Below are 25,120 nucleotides of genomic sequence, written 5' to 3'. Positions count from 1 at the left end.
CCACTCTCCAGTACATAACACAGTATAGCTCAGTGTAACCATCAGGCTGTCCGTTAGACACCCCGGGAATTGTTAGCGTTATGACTGGAAGCCGATGCCCTTTGCCCACCGTCTCCTTGTCCTGCACTCTGCTTGGTGAGCACCGTGCCACTCCCTGTGTCTACGGATCGGCTTCTAGAGATCCCACATGTACGTGAGATCAGTCAGGATTTCTCTTTCTCTGTGCGATCAAGCTGGGTTAACAAATGCCCTCCAGGTCCATTCACGTTGCCTGAAATGGCAGGGCTTTTTGTTTATTTTTACTGTGACACTCTTACAGGTGTCCCCATTTCTACCCCACCCCCTTTGCCCGCCTCCACCCAGCCCCCGCTGCCCTTCCCTCTGGCCGTCACTGCCCTGCCGACAGTGTCTGTGGGTCATGCATGTGTGTTCCTGGACTGATCCCTCCACCTTCTTTCATCCGGTCTCCTCCTCCCTCCCCTCTGACCTCTGTCTGTCTGCTCCAAGTGTCCTGCCTCTGTTTCTACTTGTTCTTCTTTCTCATGGTTGAGTAAAATTCCGTTTTATTTATATTCAGACTTTGGAATATTCCACAAATCCTATCATTCTTAAACATCGTAACATTTTAAGGTGACACCCCCACCAGGCTGTCCCTTCAAACACCAAGGGAGGACAGTTCTGGGGAAAGCACACGCGGCATCTGAAGAAGACGGGGAGCACGGGGGGCCCAGAGAGGGCAGGAGGCAGTGGTTTGCATTCATCTCTCAGGGTTGTCTCTGCTTTTGCCCATTTATTTACTTGTGGCTCACAGGCGACTCCTGTGATCTGAGGAGATGAAGACCCCATGACGTCCATCAGGTCGTGTGGTGGTTAGAAATTAAGGACATTTTATCATATACAAGTGGAAGAGGGCATGAGGTTTTCGATGTGTGGACCCAGACAGCCATGCGGGTGGACCCTGATGTCACAGGGGTGAGGAAAGAAGGGGGGTCATTACAGAGAGTCAACAAAGAAAGTCAGCAAAGACCAAGGGAGAGAAAACACACATTTCCTGTGGCAGAGTCCTGTACAGGGGTCCACAGGCACCCCATGCACCCAAACCGTGTTTCCTCTCCCAGACAGATTCGCAGACAGTTGCCCCAGCTGCGGCCCAGACTGTCCTCCACCACTTCCTGGGTCATCAGATGGGCTCCACGCTCCCCCTCTCTGAACGGTGCCCGTCCCCTCTGTGTTCACGTCCCGGCTGCAGCGTGGGCCCTCCTCTCACTGTCTCGAGCCTGAAACAGCAGCACCCCGAGGGCCACCAGGACCAGACCAGCCACGTCCATGCGGATGAGCTTCTCCACCGTGTAGTCCTGGGGGTGGGAGGCTGGGGATTGTGGGGAAACAGATCACATAAATAAGAAAGATAGAAGTCACCCCTGAATCATGGTTGTCCTCCCAGGGCACCTGCGTCCCTCTGACAGGACCTGACCCTCTGCCCCAGCCCCGTCACTGAGGAGTTCCCCTGATCTCCACTCCTGGCACCTGGGCTGTTCTGTGATGGGCTGATGGTGCCGGCTGCTCCTGAGAATCATGAATGAGGGGGTGAGTGAGGACTTGGGGGGACCACAGGCCTTCCTCCTGGGGTCTGTGCTCTCCAATGCCCCACCTCTCAAATTACAACCTTTCCATGGTACTTCCATGAGCTCCGTCCCATCTCTGCCAGGTTCCCTGTCCCCTCCTTGGGTGATCTCAGCCTCTGGTGTATGAACGTGCCTGGATTCACTTTGGAGCAGCTAATGTCCCACAGAGCCCAAGGGTGGTAAGGAAGATGGTCACCATATGGAAATGGTTGTGTCCTGTGTGTGAGGCAGACCCCCTCCACTTCCTTCCCTCCAGCTCAGGGACCCCACTAACTCAGCAGCTGTTGTCCCAGGGTCCATGGGGGAGGGATTGTTGTTGGGATTCCGGAATATCCTCCTCAGTGGAGTCCCCAAAACTCCCCAATTATTACTGCTTCAGACCCTGGAGAGACAGAGCCCTGCGCAGTGTGAGCTTAGGAAGGACAGAGTTAGGGTCTCCTCACCTGACACCAGGAGCTCCAGTGGGCACTGGGCTGTGACAGAATGTAGGGGGAGGTGCTGAGTGGGCTGTAGCACCTGTAGGTGCCCCCGTGGGCTGAGGTCACAGAGCTCATGAAGAATTGGGCCTACATCTACCCAGTTCAGTAGTTTATCTAACATGGGGGTGGGGAACGGGCTGATATTTCATGGACAGAAAGCGACTCCCAGGCTCCGTGACTGACACAGCAGGGCCGTGTTCTTTCCTGAGCCACCGCTGGGCCTGGCTGCACTGAGAGGGAGGGGCTGTCAGGGGTTCATTCTAGAGAGAGGGGCGCAGGCTGGGCTGGGGCACTGCCTTCCTGACCTTGTGAGGTCCCTGATGTCAGCTAATGCCACTGCAGTCCGTGAGCAGGAGGGAAGCAGGATGAACAGACATGAACCCAACCCTCAGAGCAGAGAAGGGACCCCTGTCTCCACCGTGGGAGCTGAAGAGCTGGGACCAGAACCAGGGCCCACCAGCCTCCCACAAAGTCCCTCACTTACCGCTCTGCTGACCTGAATCTCTGGTGGGGTGTCCTCCATCCTCAGAGCCGCCGGGAAATTCAGGATGGGGGTGAGGGGTGGGTCTGCCTTCTCCCCTCCTGAGCCTGGCTCCTCTCCCAGCCTGGGCCCCACATCTCCCTCTGCCATGACCCCCCACTATCACCTGCATCCTCAGAGCCCTGAGGGCCTGTGGCTCCCGGCAACTCTAACTGACTCCCCGCTGCTTGGACCCAGCCCATCCTTGAGTGTCTGGGGGACATAATACCCCTGATGGACCCTCCGAGCTCCCAGGGCTGCTCTGTGCTCCCTCTGAGGAGAGGTCTCAGTGACGCACCAGCTGTGAGGATGGGCCCTGTGGGTGGGAGGCAGGGGCCCTCAGAGGGTCCTGGGAAGGAGGTCATAAGCAGCTGAGGGTCGGGGACTAACCCTGGAGTTGTCATCAGACACTTTTTCTACGTCTGCTGTTTGGCCCCCAGACACTTCCCTGCCCTTCTGTCACCTCTGAACCCGGGGAGGGGAAGGGGAGGCAGGACAGGGAGGGTCTCTGAGGGGCACATTTGTGCTGGGCGACCATCACTTAGACCCCTCAGTCCCCTCCAACCTCAGATGTCTCCTGGGGACACCACCCCAAGCTGACGGCTCAGGAAGGATGGGGTCAGGGGTCCTCACCTAAGACCAGGAGCTCCAGGGTGTCACTGGGCAGTGACCACATATGGGGCATTTTCCTGTAACAGCCATAGCATCTGAACATCCACCTGCGGCCGGGGGTCACGAGGCCCACAGGGAACAGGGTCTGCACATGCCCACTGGGGTGTCGCTGTGAGTCCAGGGTCCAGGAGAGCCTGTCCTCTCCTTCCTCAGTCAGAATGAACCTGTCAAATCCCTCCCATGAGCCACACTGGAGGGTCACATTCCCTCCTGAGGTCATGACAGGGCTGGGAAGAGCTGAGAGGCTGGGTTTGTTGTGCAATCCTAGGAGAGAAGGAGGCAGCATGTTAAATGGGGCTCACACCTCCCTCATGTCCCCCAGGGCTGGGCTGTGATGGAGAGACACCCTGAGAGCACCCCCTTCTTGAGGGCAGAGACTGAGGCTGGGATCCCTGAGTGCCCTCTCACCTGTCACCACCAGCTGCAGGGGGTCACTGCGCTCTGACCGTCCAGCGGGGCTGAGGTAGTGACAGCGATAGATCCCTGCCATGTCCCATGTCATGTATGTGATCGAGAACTTGACCCTCTCCCTGTGCTCCAGTGGCTTCTGTCTGTCCCAGGGCACTGAGCTTCCCTCTTTGTCCACATGGTACTCCTCAGCCTCCAGGGTCCCCTGACACCAGATGGTCACAGGGCTCCCCCAGGGGATCACAGGGCCTGACTCAGCCCAGAGGGTGGGTTTGGGGAGGGTCCCTGGAAGGAATCAGGGGCTGGGTCACAGTTCATTTCCCAACCCCAGTGCCCATCTGTCGGCCCTGAGCAGCTGAGACATCCTTCATCCGTCATCCTAGACCTGCTCTTCTCCACCCCCAACCGCTCAGGGGGTGGCCCCTTGTCCCCGGTGAGGACAGCACCTGGGAAACCTGGGAAGACTCACCTGCCTGCACTGGGGTCCACAGGCCCACGCTCACCCCTGGAAGAGAGGCGCTGTGAGAGACGTGCCCTGAATCCAGAGCAGGACCCTCCTCCCCGTGAGCCCCGAGTCCTGGGTCCTGGCAGAGCAGGGCTCCCCCTCCCCCCCCATGTCTCACCCAGGCAGAGCAGGGCCGTGAGGGTGGGGGCCATGCTGTCTCTCCTCAGTGAACCCCGTTGTGCAGAAGGAAGAGGCCTCGGTGTCCTCAGGGTAGACAGACGCACAGGGTGTGGCCACTGGGAGGCTGGCCCTCCCTGTCATGGGGGTGTGACGTCAGCAGCCTCTCAGGAAGGGGAACAGGGTCTCCCCAGGAGCCCGGCCCTGATTCTCATGATGGAGCCTGAAACAAACGCCAAGCCTCCTGAGACGCCCCTTGCAATTGAGGTGACCCAGGGCATGTCCTTCAAGGTCAGAGCCTCCCCCATGTGCCCCCCCCAGCTGTCCATAAGTACCTGCCTGTGGGTTTTTCCCATGGACAGTGGTCACCTGGACCCTGCAGATGCTTCAGGAAGGCGTGGTCCCTGTGCCTGCAGAGCTCAGACCACAGAGACACGTCCCCCTCTCGCTGTGCAGGCAGGTCCAGTGTCACCGTGACCGTGAGCACCAAGGGCACGTGCAGGGAAGTAGGGGAAGGAAACGCGCCCCTCCCCTGGCCCCAGAGTGTGGCTTCTCTTCTACCCCAGCACCTCATGAACTTCTCCTTTTTCTTGGCAACAGCGTCCACCCACTCCTTCCAGGAAACCAGCCTGACTCACTCCTGCTCCTCTGAGCCTGTTCCCTGGGCAGAGCTGTACCCACACCCTGCGTTCTGCCCTCTGTCTTCACCCCTTGAGGACAATGAGTGGGTTAATGCTCTCATGTTGGTGACAAAGCTCATTCTTAGTTAAATCCTCCTCCACCGTCCACTGACCTTGTGTTATTGAGCAGTAATACTTGGTTTCTGGGCCTCAGTTTCCCCACCTGCAACGTGTTGTCATGAACCCCCACTCCTCAGAGCGGCTATGGGTAGCTGTGCCTGGGACATGGAGGGACCTGTCCTTGCTGATTTCCTGATCCGATGAAGATGTGTGGGCTGAGAAATGAGAGGATCACGGTACCTCACTCTACAGTCAGGGTGGACGATGGACAGGCCCCCTCAAGAGCCCCCATGTGCTCCTAATTTCTGAAATACACACCAGGCTCAATGCAGAAAAGGAGAAGTAAAAGTTCCCAGTATCACAGGCACCTACCACAAATAAAACAGGCCAAAGCTGAGTGGCCGCCAATGCCTGGCATGAGCTAGGGGTCATCCAATGGGAGACTCCACTCTGTGGTCAGAAAAAAGTCTGCCGGGTACTCCCACGCAGGGATGGGACTTGGGGCAAGAAGGCAGTTGGAAGAAGTGTTTTCCCTTCCCCAGCTTTGGGGGTTGACGCTGGGATATCTCTGCCCACTGATGGGCCATGGTCAGCACTGAGCCATGTCCCCTGTGTGTGTGAAGCTGAGTCAATTCAGTGTCATCTGACATGGGTGTCTGGGCAGGCTTGTGTGAGGCTCACATTGGAGCCATCTTTTCTTTCCGTTTTTTAAAAAATATTTTATTTATTAATTTTCAGAGAGAGGGGAAGGGAGGGAAAAGGAAAGGGAGAGAAATATAAATGTGTGGTTGCCTCTCACATGCCCCCAACTGGGGACCCAGCCTGAAACCCAGGAATGTGTCCTGACTGGGAATCAAACCTGCGACCCTTTGATTCACCGGCCAGCACTCAATCCACTGAGCCACGCCAGCCAGGGCTGGAACCATCTTTTCCAGGCACAACATGGTCAGATGCTAAGTTTGGGGAGCGCACACCACGGGGTGGGGCACGTTAGCCCTTTCAGGTCTGAATATCAGGACAGCAAACTCTCTGTGGACAACTGGGCATGTGGGAGGTTCATTTCCAACAGGAATGGACATCAGGAAGAAACCCTTCAAACGACACCTGGTGGTGTGAATGACTGTCTACAGAGCCATTAATGGGACTCAGATTTCTGAGAAAACACTAGGAGTATATGGAACTCATTTTAACGTAAGAATGTTTAAATATCTGGGAAAAATAGGGAGATCCAAGATGGCGGAGGAGTAAGTGAAAGCTACACTAACCTCCTCCCAGGACCAGTCTGGATTTACAACTTAATTGTGGAGAAATCATCTGGAATAACGAACTGAACAATAGCTGGAGAGAACTCATAACCACGGGGAGACAGGAAATGCCGCTACGTCACAACGTGTCCAGTAGGGAGTGCGGAGACGAGAAAGCACTGAATGGGCTCCCACGGTGGCAGCTGAAGGGATGAGAAACAGCTCAGCCGCTGGGAGTTGCCCCTGAGAAGGGCAGGGTCTAAACCCCCAGCTGGGCTTCCCAGCCTACAGCAAGAGAGTGGAAAGTAAAATAGTATCCAGCTGAGAAAAGCGAAAAGCCATAGGGTTTCTTGCTAGCTGGAAACAGCTGGAGAAAAAGAGCTCTTAAGTGGATCACATACAAAAATGTTTTGGCCCCCACTTACTCTGGGCTCAAACAGCGGGAAGGCAGATGGGACCAGATCCCAGTGCTGACTCATTCCCACACCGCAGGCAGACCATTCCCCTCTGAGTGGCGTCAGCCTGAGGGGAAGCAAAGGCCCTGCCTACAGGAATTAAGCTGCCACACCCACCATCCTTAAGCCTGACGGCAAATCACAGATTGAATAGATTAACAAGTAAAGGAGGCAGACAAAGGCAGTAGATCCCTGGAAGTCTCCAACAGGCTGCCTAGGCCCAGACTGGTACACGATCTGACGCCACCAGGGACAGATCCAGGAAGTGCAGATCAATCTAAGAAGCAGCAACAAACAATAAGAGTCACAAAAATGGGGAGACAGAGAAACAACCCCCCCATCAAAAGGAAAGGAAGAATCCCCAGAAAGAGTGCTAAATAAAATAGAGGAAAGCAAACTATCAGACATGGAATTCAAAACAGGTATTATGGGGAAGATCAATGAGCTCAGCGAGCTCAAGAAAAACTACAAAGAACTCCAGGGAAACTACAAGGAATTTACAGAGCATTACACCAGCATGAAGAAGGAATAGAAGTTTTCAATAAGAGCCAGGAACAAATGAAGAATACAATTTCTGAACTGAAGAACAAAATAGAAGGAATTAAAAGCAGGCTAGAGGAAGCAGGAGATCAGATCAGTGAGCTGGAAGACAACGTAGACAAAAATTCCCAGACAGTGCAACAAAAGGAAAATAGACTGAAAAAGAATGAAGAGGTTTTAAGAGAGCTGCAGGACAGCATAAAACATAATAATATCTGTATCATAGAAATCAGAAGGAGAAGAAGAGGAGCAAGGGATAGAAAACCTGTTTGAAAAAGTAATGACAGAAAACTTCCCTAACTTGATGAGAGGAAAAATCATGCAAGTCTAGGAAGCACAGAGGATCCCAATGAAGGTCCACTCCAAGACACATCCTAATTAAAATGACAACATTGAAAGACGAAGAGAGAATAATGAAAGCAGCAAGAGAGAAACAGCTAATAACATACAAGGGAGCTCCAATAAGGCTACCATTAGATTTCTCAACAGAAACACTACAAGCCAGAAGAGAATGGCAAAATATATTTCAAGCAATGAAAAACAAAGGCCTGACCAGGGGCAGATCCAGGAAGTGCAGATCATTCTAGGAAGCACCAACAAACAATAGGAGTCACAAAAATGGGAAGACAGAGAAACAACACCCCATCGAAAGGAAAGGTAGAGTCCCCAGAAAGAGTGCTAAATGAAATAGAGGGGAGCCAACTATCAGATATGGAATTGAAAGCATGTATTATGGAGAAGCTCAATGAGCTCAGCGGAAACTGCAAAGAACTCCAGAAAAACTACAGTGAACTCCAGAAGAACTATAAAGAACTTACTGAGAATTATACCAGCATCAAAAAGGACATGGAAGCTATCAATAAGAGCCAGGAGGAAATGAAGAATACGATCTCTGAATTGAAGAACACAGTAGAAGGAATTAAAAGCAGGCTAGAGGAAGCAGAAAATCGGATCAGCGAGATGGAGGACAACGTAGACAAAAACTCACAGACAGTGCAACAAAATGAAAAAAGGCTGAACAAGACTGAAGAGGCTCTAAGACAGCTGCAGGACAACATGAAACGTAATAATATCCGTATCATAGGAATTCCAGAAGGAGAAGAAGAAGAGCAAGGGATAGAAAGCCTCTTTGAAAAACTAATGACATAAAACTTCCCTAACATGAAGAGAGAAAGAACCATGCAAGTCCAGGAAGCACAGAGGGTCCCAATGAAGATGAACCCCAACAGGCCCACCTCAAGACACATCATAATTAAAATGGCAACATTCAAAGACAAAGAGAGAATCCTAAAAGCAGCAAGAGAGAAACAACTAATAACATACAAGGGAGCTCCAATAAGGCTATCATCAGATTTCTCAGCAGAAACACTACAAGCCAGAAGGGAATGGCAAAATATATTCCAAGTAATGAAAAACAAAGGCCTACAACCAAGAATACTCTACCCAGCAAGGCTCTCATTCAAAATGGAAGGTGAAATAAGGAGTTTCCAAGACAAAAGAAGGCTAAAAGAATACATCTCCACCAAACCAGCATTGCAAGAGATGCTAAAGGGTCTGCTTTAAGAAGATGAAGAAACAGAGAGAGACAGAGAGGAAAACGAGTACAAAGGGGGAAAATGACAATGAATAAGTACTGAAAGAAAGAAGGAACTTCTACCATTTGCAACAACATGACTGGAACTAGAGAGAATTATGCTTAGCGAAATAAGCCAGGCAACAAAAGAAAATTACCTTATGCTATCACCTGTTACAGGAAACTAATGAACAACACAAACAAATGAGCAAAATTGAACCAGAGGTATGTAAACGAGGAATAAACTAACAGTAACAAAGGGGGAGATGGGAGGGAGAGAAGGGGTAAGAAGGGGAAGGGTCTAGTCAAAGAGCATGTATAAATGACCCATGGACATGGACAACTGGGTGGGGACTGAATGTGGGAGAAGGGGGGGCAGGTGCAGGGAAGCAAGAGGGGGAAAAAAGTGAGACAACTGTAATGGAAAAACAAACAAACAGAAAATTTTTTAGTGGGGGGAAAATAAAAATATAAAGAATAGAAATGCAAGTTCAGTGAATATTAGAAGGACAAGGATTTTCCTTCACACTGCATATTTTTCTCCCTATCTGATCCCTCCAGAATTTGGCATTCTAAAGAAGTAAGTAATGACCTAACTTCCTTTGCATAAAACTAATAAGACCAGTTGTTAATAGAGGTTTTGTTTTTTCTTTTTTAACTAAGACTTTGAATGGAAAGTCATGCCTAAAGGAGACATGCCTGGGCTTTGGTTGTTACCAAAAAGCCCTGAGCAACTGGGACTGACTTTCAAAGGTAATAAAAGTCCACGACATAGAAAGCCTGGTACCTTGGATGGATGAGCGGTCCATAGCAATCTTTCCAGGGAAGGAATGAGGTTGTTTTCCTGAAAGATGGCTAGAAGGGACCTTAAGGCACAATGGAAAACCAGGAGGACCTGGAAAAGACAGGTGTTTACAGGCAAGGCTGAATGCCAGGTATGTGGATCTGTTTCTGTGCCTTGAAGGGGAGACTGAAGGTCACCCTAAATGTTCCTTGCGTAAGTTCCAGCAAAGCAGAACTACAGATCATAAGCGATCATTTGCTGCTCTTGTTGTGTTTATGCAAATGAACAGGATAAATTAAAAATGGACTTAATGCAGTCCCTTTAATGACAAGGAGGGTAATCTTAGGGAGAAAAATCAAGATTCAAGGAAGATCACAATGCCCAGTGGTAGACTATGAAGTAGTGCAGCTAACCATCTTTAAAGTTTCTTTTCATTTAAAATTTGTTTTCATTTGAAAGTTAAAGTATGTCTGTGGCATTATCAAAGATGTTTAATTTACAGGCAAGAAGAATGTGAAATGCCTTGCAACTGGAGGTATTTCCGGTAAGACAGTCCTTCAGATTTAGAGACTTGTATGTGGGTTATGTTACGTAAATTAACATGCGTTTTCTGTTTTCAAAGGGCATAAGCCTACGATCTCATTACGAGAGTGATTGTCTGTACGTATAGGCCTCACTTAATCCTGTCTGCATTGCTGCCTCCTGAGACTCAATGGTTTGGCTGAACTAAGTGGCTGAGTTGGTGAAGAACGGGGTGGTCTGTGGGCTTCACTTTAAAACTGGTTTCTCTTTTCTATTCTAATGGCTTGGACAGAAAGAGCCCAGAGGCCTGAAAGGGGGGAAACCTAAACTATTTCCCTCAGTCCAAACTAAGTATAATGGGCAAAAGGGTTTTGGACAGGTGAGATGTACCTGGAATACCTTCCTCCAAAGAAGCCCTTATTTTCCCTAATGTGGGACATTGAAAAATTAATACCTGTCTTTTGTCATCTAGTGGTTATGGATTGAATGATGTCCTTTAACCCTGTTGCCCCCAGAATACAACGAGGATGCCAGCCTGTTAAACCAAGCATGCCGTTGACCAGAGACAGCCAACCAGCCTGGAGTCTGCACGATCCTTCCCCTTGTGGGAAAGTCACCCTCCCCTCCACACCCCCACTATTATTAGGGATTTTTTGCCCCACGGGTAGGTAGGACGACGACCATGTCCAGCTTGAAGTAGCTAGAGGAGCTCGAGACCTTCGTCCATTGTCCTTTATAAGATTGTAAAGGGTCTAAAGTCTGAGAGGGAGGGATTGTTATTTTTTATTGTTAAAATATTTAACTAATTAATTAATTGTTTTTTAAAAAGAAGAAGAATATATGAAAGGGTGAGGCAGGAGAGCTTGTATGTACGACCCATGGGCATGGACTTGGAGAGGGGATTGTTGGGGAAGGGGGGTGCTGGGCGGAGGGGAGCAAAGGGGAAAAAATTGGAACTATTGTAACAATATAATCAATAAAATATACTTAAAAAAAAAGAAAAGAAAAGAAACAAAAAGACCAAAGGAAAAAAAAATAAAAAAGATTTTCATATTGTTATTTTGATACAAAAAGACTATCATTTTGTTGTTATTACTTTTTCTTTTTGCTCTGGGGCTTATTTCTTTTTAAATTGACTTTATTGGGGTGACATTGGTTAATAAAATTATATAAGTTTCAGGAGTACAATTCTATAATACATCACCTGTAAATTATACTCTGTGTTCACCACCCCAAGCCAAGTCTCCTTCCATCACCATTTATTCCCCCAAATGCTTTCCCCTCTTGTAGTCACCATACTGGATTGTTTTATCTTTGCTGAATCTCTTTCCCGTTTTCTCCCAGCCCCCAATCCCCTCCCCCTGACAGCTGTCAATCTGTTTTCGGTACCCATGAATCCTTTTCTGCTTTGTTAGTTTATTTTGCCCATTAGATTCTACATATAAACAGTCATATGGTGTTTGTCTTTCTGTGACTGGTGTACTTCTCAACGGAATACTATGCAGCCATGAAAAGGAAACAAGATGTTTTGTGTTGTTACAGCATGGATGGACCTGGAGAATACAAGTTCTTTTTAATTGAATACTTTTATTAAAATATAACCGGAGGCAATATTATATTAGCTTCAGGTGTACAGCACTGATTTTCTACTTGTGGATCTTACCATGCGCTTCCCACGCTAAGTCCAGTAAGCACGCGTCCTGTGCAAAGTTATTACACATTACTGACTGTGTTCCCCTTGCCATCCACCCCTCTGCTGCACCCCCTCCAGCCACCATCACTTATTCTTCCTGTCTATGGGTCTGTTTTGTGTTGTTTGTTTGCATGATGTTAAAAATTCCACATATAAGTGAAATCTTTCTCTGTCTGAATTATGTCACTCATCCTGATACGCTCTAGGTCCATCCAGGCGGTCACAGATGGAAGGATGCATTATTTCATACGGCAGATTTTCATTCCATTGTGTGTACAGGCCACAGCTTTCTAACCAGTGGTCTGTGGTTCTAACAATTTGATGAGATCTTTTTCTAAACCCTTGATAGAATAGCTCAGGCTGGTGATTTTTAAAGGCTTTTTATTTTCTGATAATTCACTCCTGGTTTTTACTGTTCTCACTTCACAGGTTTGACTCGTAATATTTACACAATCATTTAATTAAACTCTTCACTTCTATTTTGGTTCACACATTGGTCATTGAGAAGTCTGCTTGCTTTATTCCCAAAATGTGGGGATATTAGTTATCACTAACTCTGAAATCTGGGGACCCCCGCAGGGTCCCAGGAACTGCTGGGGGCCCATGTCAGGCCTCCAGGCTGGCTGGGGTCACTAGCTGAGTGTCCTTGGGGGCAGCTCCTATGCCCTCTGGGGTACCTGCAGGCCCCCTCCCTGGAGTGTGGGGTCTGGGTCCATCCTGGGCTAGTGGACGGCCAGAGCAGCATACATGCTGGGCTCATCTGGGGGCTCCTCTGACGGGGCGGAACGGGGTGGCCTTGTCTCCCGTGTGACGCTCAAATGGTTCACCTGGGCATAGGTCACATCCTGGGGGTCGTCCTTGGACCTGATCTGCTGGAGAGACAGTGAGACCAAAACACGTCCCCTTGGTGCCACTGTGAAAATCCTTCATCAATTCGCTCTGTATCGTCAAGGTGACAAGTTCACTGCAGATCAGATGGGTCACTGTCCTGATGGCGTCTGCAGGGACTTCCTGAGCCCTGGGCATCTGGTACTTCCATGGATCTGTCTCTTAACCTAACGCACTGTCTCTCTTGCTCACTCGGCTCCAGCCACACGCCCATCCGGCTGAAGCAGCATGTGCTGCCTCAGGGCCTTTGCACCTGCTGTTGTCTCTGTTCTGGCCCCTCCCCCACCACACACTCTGTCCCCTGCTCTTGCTTTATTCTCCCTCACAGCCCTGGTTCTCCAGGATGCCATCTGCCTGCTTGTCTGCATCTCTCCCACCCACAGGTGAGCACGAGGAGTGTGGAGAGAGTGCTGCCCTGTGGCACCTAAATGCAGCTGGTAACCAGTGACCCTGTCACCGCAGCTGCATGAATGAGTGAGGGGGACCCTGGAACCTGTGGGTGTTCACTTATTCATGCCTCCTCCTGACACCTGGGGCTGCACAAGGTCAGACAGAGGATGAGGAGCCAGCCCAGTGGACCACCTAGGAGGGACCAGGAGGCCACAGGAAAGTGGGAGGAGTGAGTCACAGCAGGAGGTGCCCAGAAGGAGAGGTCAGCGTGGACGCTAATGAGAAGCAGGTGAGGTGAGGACGGGGAAGGGACCACTGGAGTAAAGGGGGCGGCAGGAAGGTCCTTGGTGGCCTGGACAGGAGCAGGGATCTCACCCGAGGGTCCAGCTGCACGCCCTCCTCAGGCTGCGGGTACTTCATGGTGGCATCTGTGGGGACAGAATGGGGTGTGTCTCCTGGCAGGTCCCGGGGATGTCAGGGCTGCATACCCGCCTGCTCCCAGATGGGCCACTAACCCAGGGGGAGGGGAGGCGCCAGGTCACGCAGTGGGGATTTCAGTCCCTCTCCCCACTGACCCCGCACCTCCCAGGCTGTCCCCTTCCCCATGAACCCTCCCCCAGGGCAGCCGTCCCTTCCTCTCACAGAAGGGCTCTTCCTGGGTGTTTGCAGCTGGGCTGGAGGACACAGAGTCTCAGCCCTGGGAGGGGAGGGACCCCTCCCGTGTGATTCCAGAGGAAAGAAGGAAACCTTAATAGACTTGATGGGTGCTTTTCAAATTTCATGAGATTGAAGATGAAAAATTAACTTACATTTATTTGTATGTCTGTGCTAACCTTGGATGTTTTCATTCTAGATTTTCCTTTTTTAAAAGAACAGATTTTGTTTATTTATTTTTAGAGAGAGGGGAAGGGAGGGGGAAACAGAGGGAGAGAAACATCCGTGTGTGGTTGCCTCTCACACGCCCCCAACTGTGCACCTGGCCTGCAACCCAGACCTGTGCCGTGACTGGGAACCGAACTGGTAACTATTTGGTACGGAGGCCAGCATTCAATCCACTGAGTCACACCAGCCAGGGCTCTTTCTAGATTTTCTGATTTGAGATTCTGGAGAAATTTGTTTCTCAGCTGAGCGTCTCCATCTTCTTGTCTTTCCTGCAGCAGGTGCTCTGGGCACCTCTCTCCTGTGGACCCAGCCACCCCGTTCCCTACTCACCTGATGTCCTGCCTTTGTTCTGACACTGACGGTATCGGAGAAAGAGGAAGAGGAGGAGGAAGAGGGGCTGCAGCACGACCACTGAGACCCCGATCAGGACGATCCAGTACCATGGCAGACCTTGGGCAGGAGTGACGTCATCTGTGAGCCAAAGATGCCATTTAATGAGCACCTACTGTGTGCGAGGCACATGCTGGGTCTGTTGTTCATCTCCGCTGACCTCACAGCCCTGAGGCCCCACCCCCAGTGCACTGAGGCTCAGAGAGGTTTCCCACATGCCCCAGGTCACCCAGCCTGGCCGGGCAGCGCGGGGACGGGACCTGGGACGTGGGGTCCCTGTGCTCTCCTCATGCTGCCCCCCAGGTGGACACCAGCCCTGAGCTCTGGGCTCCTCCTCAGCAGGGGGCTTGTCCTGTCTCACATGGAGCCGAGGGTCCTTCCTTACTACCTGCCCCAGCACAGCAGGGACACGGGAGGGGCAGGGGCACGGGGTGGGCCCTGTGTCTCCCGTGTTGTCTCCCCACTGCATGCCCCTTTGGGAGGGTCAGACTGGGCTGGGGCGCTGCCTTCCTGTGGTTTCTGAGACCCCTTATGTCACCTAATGTCACCGCAGTCTGTGAGCAGGAGGGGACCGGGATGAACAGACATGAACCCGACCCTCAGTGCAGAGAAGGGAGCCCTGTCCCCGCCGTGGGAGTAGCAGAGCTGGGACCAGAACGAGGACCCACCAGCCCCCCACAAAGTCTCTCACTTACTGCTCTGCTGACCTGACTCTGTGGTGGGGGTTCCTCCATCCTCAGATCCGCCTGGAAATTCAGGATGGGGGTGAGAGGTGGGTCTGCCTTCTCCCCTCCTGAGCCTGGATCCTCTCCCAGCCTGGGCCCCACATGTCCCTCTGCCATGCCCCCCCTTACCTGTCACCTGCAGCCTCAGAGCCCTGGGGGCGTGTTGCTCCCGGCATTTCTGCCTGACTCCCTGCCCTGGGGACACAGCCCATCCCTGAGTGTCTGGGGGACATGAGACCCCTGATGGACCCTCAGAGCTCCTAGGGCTGCTCTGTGCTCCCTCTGAGCAGAGGTCTCAGTGACGCACGAGCTGAGGGGATGGGCCCTGTGGTGGGGTGCAGGGGCCCCCAAGGGGTCCTGGGAAGGGGGACAGAAGTGGCTGAGGGTCGGGGACTAACCCTGGAGCTGTCATCAGACCCTTTCCTCCATCAGCTGTGTGGGCCCCAAGACACTCCCCCTGCCCACCTGTCACCTCTGATCCCAGTGGAGGGGGAGGGGAGGCAGGACAAGGAGGGTCTCTGAGGGGCACACCTCTGCTGGGCGACCATCACTTAGACCCCTCAGTCCCCTCCAACCTCAGATGTCTCCTGGGGACACCACCCTGAGCTGACGGCTCAGAAAGGATGGGGTCAGGGCCCCTCACCTGAGACCTGGAGCTCCAGGGTGTCACTGGGCTGTGACCACACCTGGGAGGTGTTCCTGTAACAGCCGTAGCATCTGAACGTCCACCTGCGGCCGGGGGTCACGGCGCCCACGGGGAACAGGGCCTGGAAGATCCCACTGGGGTGTCGCTGTGAGTCCAGGGTCCAGGGGTGCCTGTCCTCTCCTTCCTCAGTCAGAATGAACGTGTCAAATCCCCACCATGAGCCACACTGGAGGGTCACGTTCCCTCCTGGGGTCACGACAGGGCTGGGCAGGGCTGAGAGGCTGGGTTTGATGCTGTAGGATCCTAGGGGAGAAGGAGGCAGTGAGTTAAATGGGACTCACACCTCCCTCACGTCCCCCAGGGCTGGGCTGTGAGGGGGAGAAACCCTGAGAGCACCCCCTTCCTGTGGGCAGAGACTGAGGCTGGGACCCCTGAGTGTCCTCTCACCTGTCACCACCAGCTCCAAGGGGTCACTGCGCGCTGACCAGCCAGCGGGGCTGAGATAGTTACAGAGATAGCTCCCTTCATGTCCCTCTGTCACACGTGTGATGGAGAACTTGGCCTTGTCCCTGGGCTCCAGTGGCTTCTGTCTGTTCCAGGGCACTGGGCTTCCCTCTTTGTCCACATGGTACTCCTCAGCCTCCACGGTCCCCTGACACCAGATGGTCACGGGGCTCCCCCAGGGGATCACAGGGCCTGGCTCAGCCCAGAGGGTGGGTTTGGGGAGGGTCCCTGTAAGGAACCATAGGCTGCATTGGAAAGGGCTCCCCCACCCCCCATTCCCCCGCTCAGCCCACGTCCCTCCTCATTACCACCTCATCCCAGGACCCCTTGCTGCCTCCCGAGCCCCAGGGGTGAAGTAGAAGGTGGGACAGGGACCCTGGGGAGGACTCACCCTTCAGTGCGCGGGTTTTCTGGGCCAGACTCAGCCCTGGAATAGAGTCCCTGTCAGAGGTTTGCCCCGTCAGTGCCCTGTGCCCTCCTGCGGCCCCTGCCCGTCCCCACACTGACCGAGGCAGAGAAGAGCATGGAGGATGCACACCATGCCGTCGCTGTGAGTGCTCCCGCTCCCCAGGGGGACGAGACCCTGGGCCTGAAGGACAGAGACGCACAGGATGTGGTGAGTCTGAGGCTGCTGCCGCCCTTCCGGGCTCCCACCTCTGTGGACCCGCTGCGGGCGGACACCCCGCCCTGGGCCTGGCGCTGGGTTTTTCCGTGACGTGAGCTCAGGAGGCCGGCAGGTCCCTTGGAGCCACTCAGCCCAGTTGTGGGGTCTCTGCTTGTTCCCAGGACCCTCTGCCTGGTCTGAGCTCCTGCTCAGAGAGGGCGGGATCTAGACTCTGGTCCTCAGTCCACCCTCAACAGGCGGACTCCAGAACGGATTGACCACTCATGTTCCCCACCTCCCACACACAAAATACACTTCTGATGTCTGACTTGTCCGTAGACAGACACTCGCTGATCTCCTACTACCTGCCGGGTGTTTGTGCCAGATCCAGAACTGTGTCTGAGATCCAGGGGACTGATCTCCTGTATTCTGAGAACCCTTCTTAGCAAAAAATCGGCATTCTAAGGCGATTGTTGCAATTAATGTGCTTAGAAAGGAGAAATGAGAAAAATTATGAGAACCGGGGACCTTGAAAAAAAATGTTCCCCAAACATTATAAATATTTAAAATGTTCTGTGAATTATGACAAAACTTCTATGTGATTATAATTATATTAGAAGGCATTGAACAACAGGTAGCATAGAAAATCTCTAGTCAAAGAACACGCCATGAATGAGCCATGGGCATGACGACAGGGTGGGAACTGACTGTGGGAGCCGGGGTAGGGGGTTGGGATGGACAGAGGAGGCCAAAGGGGAAAAATGGAGACAAGTGTCATAGAAGAACAATAAAAAATGATGAAAAGACATTTTCTACATTGTTTGCTAAAGAGGAAGTCGTTGATTTACTCTTCAGCCTGTGGCCCATCAGCATCAATTTTGTGTACGGAGTGAAGCAGGTATGAAAGTCACCTTGTTGGACACACACACAGCTGGCCCTGCAGCCCATGATGGGGAGGCCAGGGGCTCCCCCCGGCCCTGTGAGGGTCTCTGCCGTGACTCACGTGACTGTGCTGTGGTGTGAGTCTGAGCCTTCCTTCTGCTGCATGGACCAGGTACCTCTGCTTTTCAGTTTCTCAAACCTCCAGAATCTTCATCTGCTCTCAGTGACTGGCTTCCTCTCTCCCATGTCTCAGGCAAGAAGGATTCTGATGACATTTGTGGGGGCTGGGTGGTCTCACTGGGCTGTGACTGAGGGATCTGAGAGCTAGAGAGGAGGAAGTAGGCTGCTCAAGGGTCCTTCAGCCATCCAGGAAGTGGTAGTGTATGTGTGTGTGTGTGTGTGTGTGCGTGTGTGTGTGTGTGTGTGTGTGTTTACTGCTTTTGAACAGGACTCTCATGAATAAAGATTCTCTGAGTCCTGAAGAGCCTCCACAGTTCTAAGAGGACAGCGACACCCAGCATCTTGGCTGCTCTGAAAGGCAGAAGTGACTCCAGTGATTCCCCCAAAGGGAGGGAAGGAGAAAGAGCCCACTTCTCTCAGAGACACTAAGTCACGTGGGAACAGTGAGACTCAGCCCCGAGCTGCAGGCGAGGAGGAAGTGCTGGGATCCCCTGCGGAAGCAGAGTGCATTGCAAGGACCCCAGGCTCATCCCTGCGACCCCTGTTTCTCTGTCCTGAGGGCTCCTTGGATTCCAGTCAACGAGGTGGGGAGAGATGGTCACCCTTCCTGTCCCCCAGGCAGAGGTCACACCCTCCACCTGCCTGGGTACTGAGTCCTGCACCCTCACTTTCCTCTCAGTTCACCCTTCACATCAGTCTTTGCAAATTACATTTCAGATTCTGTCCATTTTCTGCTGAAAGTTTCTCCGTGGCCCTGTCTTCAGGTACCTCGAGCCATTTCTTTCTGAACTGAAAACTGTTCATGATCATCCGCAGGTGACCCTCCAACCTCAGCTCTCACTTCTGTTTCCTCAGCCCCCCAGAGCTGTCATTATCCCGTGAGAACATTCAGTCACACGCACTCACACTCAAACCTTCACACACTCGCAGACACGCATGCTCACACTAGGTGCTATTGACATTTCGGTTCTCCCCCATATCTGCTTTCTCAGCGTTCTATAGACCTGGCAACCCCTTCCGAAGCCCCCAGCTAAAAGCTCAGAAATGGAAGGAACACGGAGATTCCTTCTTCTCATTTCTCGTCTTCACATGTGTTGAGAGCTGGGAAGAAGTATGCAAGGATTGTGTGTAAGTCCCTGTAAGCCATCCACGTCCCATGCTTGGACATGCAAGACTGGAGTTCAGTTACTGTTGATGTTATATTTTATTGACACATATTTCTTGTCTCTAGTTCACTGGTAATCCATGGCACATAAAACATTTATTACTCGATCTGACCATACCGGTTCCCCTGTGTATTCTTCTTGTCTTATAAACATAATCCAACATCCTCGCCTGGCAGGGAGCATGCCCGTGACCTGTCAACACCTCACCCTCTTTTGCTGCAGTTCAGAGAGTGGCTTTGTCTCCAGGGTTCTCTAAAATGTTGTCTTGTATTTGGTTACACGTTTTCTTCAACAGGAAGCCCAGAGGTTTTTACGTTCCATAACTGTAGATGTTTTTGCAAACCCCTAAGGCTTTACTGGGAAATGAATAAATAGCCTCTGCTTGACAGCAATAAACGTTTTCTTTGACAGGAAGCCCAGAGGTTTGTATGTTCCATAACCACAGATGCTTTTGCAACCCCCAAAGGTTTTACTTGAAAACAAATAAACAACCTCAGCTTGACGGCAATAGAATGTCACAGCATTTTGAAGAGCAAGTGTTGCTCAAAAAGCACGTCATAAAGTGACCACATCAGTGTGGGGCTGTTGAAGGTGGTGACAGAAACATTTTGGCTGGCTGAAAACAAACTCAGAAGACCACCCCTGCTCCTAAGTTGTTTTTAAAAGTTTTTTATACTTATTCTATTACAGTTGTTCCAATTTTTCTCCTTTGCCCTCCTCCCCTCAATCCACCCCCTCACCCACAGTTGTATCCCACACATGTCATGTCCATGGGTCATTCATACATGTTCTTTGACTAGACTCTTCCCCTTATTTCCTTCCTTATCACCCTTCCTCTCTGGTCACTGTCAATCTGATCCATGTTTCCATGCCTGTGGTTCTATTTTGTTTGTTAGTTTATTTTATTTATTAGGTTCCCCTTATTGGTGGGATCATATTCCTGCCTTTTCTGACAGCATGGATGGATTTGGAGAATACTGTGCTCAGTGAAATAAGCCAGGCAGCCAAAGGCCAATACCATATGATCTCATGTATTACAGGAACCTAATGAACAAAAAACAAATGGGGAAAATGGAACCAGAAGCGTGGAAACAAGGAACAGACTGACAGGGACCAGAGGGGTGAGGTAAGGGGAGAAGTGGGGAAAGAAGGGGAAGGGTCTAGTCAAGGAATTAGCATTAATGATCCACAGACATAGACAACATGGTGGGGATTGACGGTGGGGGCGGGGTGTGGGAGGGGCAGTGGAGGCCAATGGGGGACAAATTGGTAAATGGGCTGCACTAAAAATAATAACTGTTCCCGTGGACACCCCCAAGAGAGGGAAGTTGAAGTCGCACAATGGGAAACTGTTGGAGGAGATATTAGCAATGGCAAATGAGGTAAGGGACTGGGACTGAGAACATTTAAAACATCTACACATCTGTAAGATGACAGCTGACACCCATAGGAGACAAACAAATACTTTAACATGCAACTTACAAACACTGCTATCCAACGTGCGGTTATTTTCAAAACTGTTCCTCGACTTCATAATTTATCAAAAGCGAGCATGAACGCTCAGTGTGGTAGCAACACATACACAGAGTGGCTCAAATATAAAGGCAGGAGCACTGACGGTTGACAACGGTGTGGATTGACCGTGAGAGCCCGGCACTGGTGATGGGAGTGAAATGGTGTGGCCACCATGGGCAAGGCCTTCCTGGCATCTTATCAAAGTCATCACAGCAAACAGCTTTGATATCCAAATATTGAGCTTCATTTGTTGCAAAGAGCATCCTTTCTTTCTTGGTGTGTCTGGGCATCATTGTCTAAAGTCAGTGGACTGTCCTTGTGTGGGTCTATTTGCAGATCTCTAGTATATTTCATTGATCTACATGTCGATCTTTTAACCAAACCAGAAATCCCTCTATTAAAGGAACTTTGTGGTAAGATTTGAAATGCGATCCTGTGAGTCCTTATTTCTCACTATGTTTTCCTTCAGAATTATTTTTGGCTCTTGTGTCAATCTTGTGGAGTTTCACATAAACTCCAGAATCAGCTTGTCCATATGTAAAGCATGAACTTGAGATGCTTCACCCTAGAGAATTTTTTGAAAGTGTCTCTGTGCAGACACTTACACTAGAAAGTGGGAGTTCAATGGCTGAATTTTTATGTCATGGAAATTCCAGGATTATTTCATCATTCATGCTTCTCAGGCTTATCCACCCAGACAGTGCTTCCTACTCAGGAGAGTTTTATATCCTTCCTAACAGTGCACAGATTGTCCACAGGAGGAATTCAGCTTTTAAGTGTATGTCCAGGCTCTTTATACTTTTGAGAGAACTCAACAAAGGATCATCCCCAGGCACTCATGTATACTTTTCTGTGAGTAAAGTAATGGGTGCACAGGGGAAATTTCAACTCTTTGGCAACGTGAATCTACCTCACTAATGTGTTCAGTGCAATTAATACCCCAATTCCGAGGACCTAAAATGAACTATGTGGTTCTGTCACTGCTTTTAAAACAAGCTCTCATTCCTTCTGTTGAATGTGTTCTTGGTGCTCAGCCCACCGAGAGGATAAAATACCTATATAAGATTAAAACACAACTGTAGTGAAGAGAAACACTTTAGAATACAGAGACCCATAAAATATTCTGCATAAAGTATATGTAAGTAATATACTCATATTTACATGCTCCTTTTACATAAAAACATTAGAAAAGAGACACAGCTAGATGACTAGGTGTGCTGGGGGGGGGGGGGTGGAGCTGTCCACGACCCGGTGCTGAATTCTCCACCACCTCTTGGGATTCATGTGCAAACCAGGATAGAATCAGCGGAAGTGGAGGTGACCCATGGTTCTGAGGAAAGCCTCCTAGATACACATGCACATTTCTGTTCAAGGCTGGACAGGGCCTGGGTCAGCACAGCCTCTGGGCAGGAGAAGCGCTGTCCTGACTTGTGGATCCCGGGACAGCTATTTGGAATTTCCGTTTCCGCTTAACGTTTGTGCTCTCCGTGCATTAGGGAAAGGGGCAAACTCTCAGTGGACATATTTTATAGCAGAGCTTTCGATGACTCATTTTTCAGTCGTTCAAGTGCAGTTCAGGAGACAGAGGCATAGGATGTGGTGAGCACTGTCCTCACAGCATAGTCAGGACCGTGCACGTAGTGCCTGCCACACAGGAAGAAGACCAGCTTCTCCTCTCCCTACAAATAGCAGGTGCTGAGGGACTGAGCTGAGCCACGTCACTAAACACCCCTCACGTCTCAGGTGTCACAGCTCATTTTCCTAAACCCTACAATCATAGGAGGATTTAGCCTAGTTTGCTGTTATTGGAGAACCGTAACAAATATTCAGTTCATAGCAGTCAATATTCCCTGGCAAAGCGAATATATAAAAGAGTTAATAATATAAAACCATTCTCAGAAGACATATGAAATTTGACTTCCACCTAAAATTTTTAGGCCTAGTATCACTTGCATATTTGTTATAGTTCACATCTTTAATAACATGAAAAACATGAAATTGCAAACATATCAAAAAATCATTTGTAAGTTTAATTATTCAAATATCACTTATACCTGTTTACATTTGTGAAGTTCAAAAATATTTTTTTATTGTTGTCCTAAATTCCCCTCATTGTCTTTGTACTCTGCTACAAAAGAAAGTCATTAACTGGGCAGTTTGATACTGCGTTTTCAGAAGAGAAGAAAACTTGCAGAGTCTTGTTTCAGCTGAAATAATTTTGAGTGTATGAGTCAAAACTGAGTTCTTTCTCCCTCTATGTAAAGAGCGAGTGAGAGAGAGAGAGAGAGAGAGAGAGAGAGAGAGAGACAGAGAGAGAAGAAGGAGGAGGAGGAGGAAATGAGGGCAAATAAGGGGAATATAAGAAGGAAAAGAAAAGAGACGGGAAGGGAAGAGAGGAGCTTGGTCAAGTTGTTGTAACAAATTACAAATAACTGGGTGGCTTTGGAAAAGAGAAATTTATTTTTTTCCAGAAAGAAGGCCATAGATGATTCTCAGATGGTGATAGATAGATAAATTGATTGAAAGATAGGTAAAGAGAGAGAAAAAGCACCTGAGGGTTAAAGATACAGAAAGAGAGAAATGGATACATAAATACATAAATTCACAAACTGTGATATTTGCAGTCATCAGATCACATGAAATTTGCCTGCTGTGAGTTATATTTTTTACATCACGAATGCAGACAGACACTTCTGGCCACGATAGAGGCATAGACAGACACGCTGTGTCTCCCTCCACAAATTAGAAGGAACACAACTACCTCAGAACTAGAGACAACCAGAAGTTCCAGAAAATCAAGCTGCATGGATGTACAACAGACAAAGATATCAAGAAAAAATACTCAACAAGACAGGTAGAAGGGGCAGAGCCGGGGTGGAGAGGATGTGGTGTGGTGGTGGCAGTGGCGGAAGCAGTGACAGGCCAGTGGAAAGCGCAGTCAGGAGGGACACCTGGGGAGTGTTTCCAGCTCCTCACTGGACCTCACAGCTCAAGGTCCCAGCGCTGGGGAAAATCAAGCCTCATTGCTCCTGACTGTGCAGACCAGTGGGCGTTGGGGTAGAGGCAGAAACTGCCTGTCTCAGCAGAATCCGCTTGCTAAAAGAGCCCCCATGGTCCTAGAACATCCACAGACCCACCTCCTCTGGGAATGACAGCCAGGGCAGCAGCTAGAGTGGAGCCCATTCCGGAGCGGTAGTGGAAGAGGTGTCTGGAAAAGGGGCAAGTGCTGGGCTGGTGACATTGTTACCTCGTGGACCCCTTCCCCACATACAGTGCCACAACGTGCTGAATCAGGTCATTCTGTACTGAAGAATCCCTAAGGCTCTGCCCCTTACAATGTAACAGGAGCGACAGCTCTACCTGGGATGCAGAGGCAAACAAACACAGGAGCCTGTCAGAATAAGGAGACAGAAAAGTATGACCCAAAATGGGAAATGGGTCAAGGTTCCAGAGGACGAACTAAGCGACAAGGAGATAGCCAACCTAAAAAACGAGGAGATAGCCAACCTAGCAGACACAGAATTCAAAACACTGGTGATAAAGATGCTCACAGGCTTGACAGATATGCTTGAGTATGGCAAATGCATAAGGGAAGAAGTGAAGGCTATGCTAAGTGAAACGAAGAAAAATCCACACAAAACCAAAGGTCAAGGGAAGAAAACCAGGGTTCAAATCAATGATTTGGAACATAAGGAAGAAAAAACAGTCAACCAGTGTAGAATGAGAAAATAAGAATTGAAAAACATGAGGAAAACTTCCCCAAATCTTGTGAATGATGGACATACAGGTCTGGGAAGCATGGAGAGTCCCTGGCGGGCTGGACCCAGAGGGGACCACACCAGGACGCATCATGACTGAGATGCCAAAGGTGAAAGACAAAGACAGTCCTGGGGGCAGCAAGAGAGAGGCTGAGAGTTGCCTACAGGGGGGTGCCCATAGGACTATCAGCTGATTTCTCAGAGGACACTTTGCAGACAGGAAGAAAATGGCAAGCAGTAGTCAATGTGATGAAAGGCAACCTGCAACCAGGATTACTCTATCCAGCAAGGCTATCACTTAGAATGGATGGGCAGATGAAGTGCTTCCCAGATAAGGTGAAGCTAAAGGAGCTCATCATCATCAACCATTATTATATGAAATGTCAAAGGGACTTACTTAAGAAAAAGAAGATCAAAACTACGAGCACTGAAATGACAACAAACTCACAACTATTAACAGCTGAACCTAAAAAATAAAAACAAAATCCAACTAAGCAATCCAAAGTAGGAACAGAATTATAGGTATGGAGATCATTTGGAGGGTTATCGGCTGGGAGGCGGAAGGGCAGAAATGGGGAAATGGTGCAGAGATTAAGAACCATAATCGATTAGTACAAAATAGACAGGGGGAAGTTAAGAATAATATAGGAAAGGGTGAAGCCGAAGAACTTATATGCATGACCCATGGACATGAATTAAGGGGGGTGGGATTG

At 50.1% G+C, this 25,120-nt stretch overlaps 1 protein-coding gene across 1 annotated transcript; it reads right to left on the bottom strand.

Moving 5' to 3' along the window:
* Positions 1-3,243: 3,243 nt before the first annotated feature.
* On the bottom strand, positions 3,244-16,917 carry LOC149995469 (leukocyte immunoglobulin-like receptor subfamily A member 6). Its single transcript, XM_090259241.1, has 5 exons — positions 16,810-16,917; positions 16,694-16,729; positions 16,246-16,530; positions 15,796-16,101; positions 3,244-3,560 (listed from the first exon to the last, which is right to left on the bottom strand). Exons 1-5 carry the CDS (start codon positions 16,841-16,843, stop codon positions 3,244-3,246), a joined length of 978 nt encoding a protein of 325 aa, XP_090115367.1. The 5' UTR covers positions 16,844-16,917.
* Between the last annotated feature and the right edge of the window lie 8,203 nt (positions 16,918-25,120).

Source organism: Furipterus horrens, unplaced genomic scaffold (assembly GCF_987537825.1).
Source record: "Furipterus horrens unplaced genomic scaffold, mFurHor1.1.pri manual_scaffold_13, whole genome shotgun sequence".
NCBI lineage: Eukaryota > Metazoa > Chordata > Mammalia > Chiroptera > Furipteridae > Furipterus > Furipterus horrens.
The sequence above is the reverse complement of the archived record's forward strand: the minus strand, read 5'-3'. Positions and strand labels throughout refer to the sequence as shown.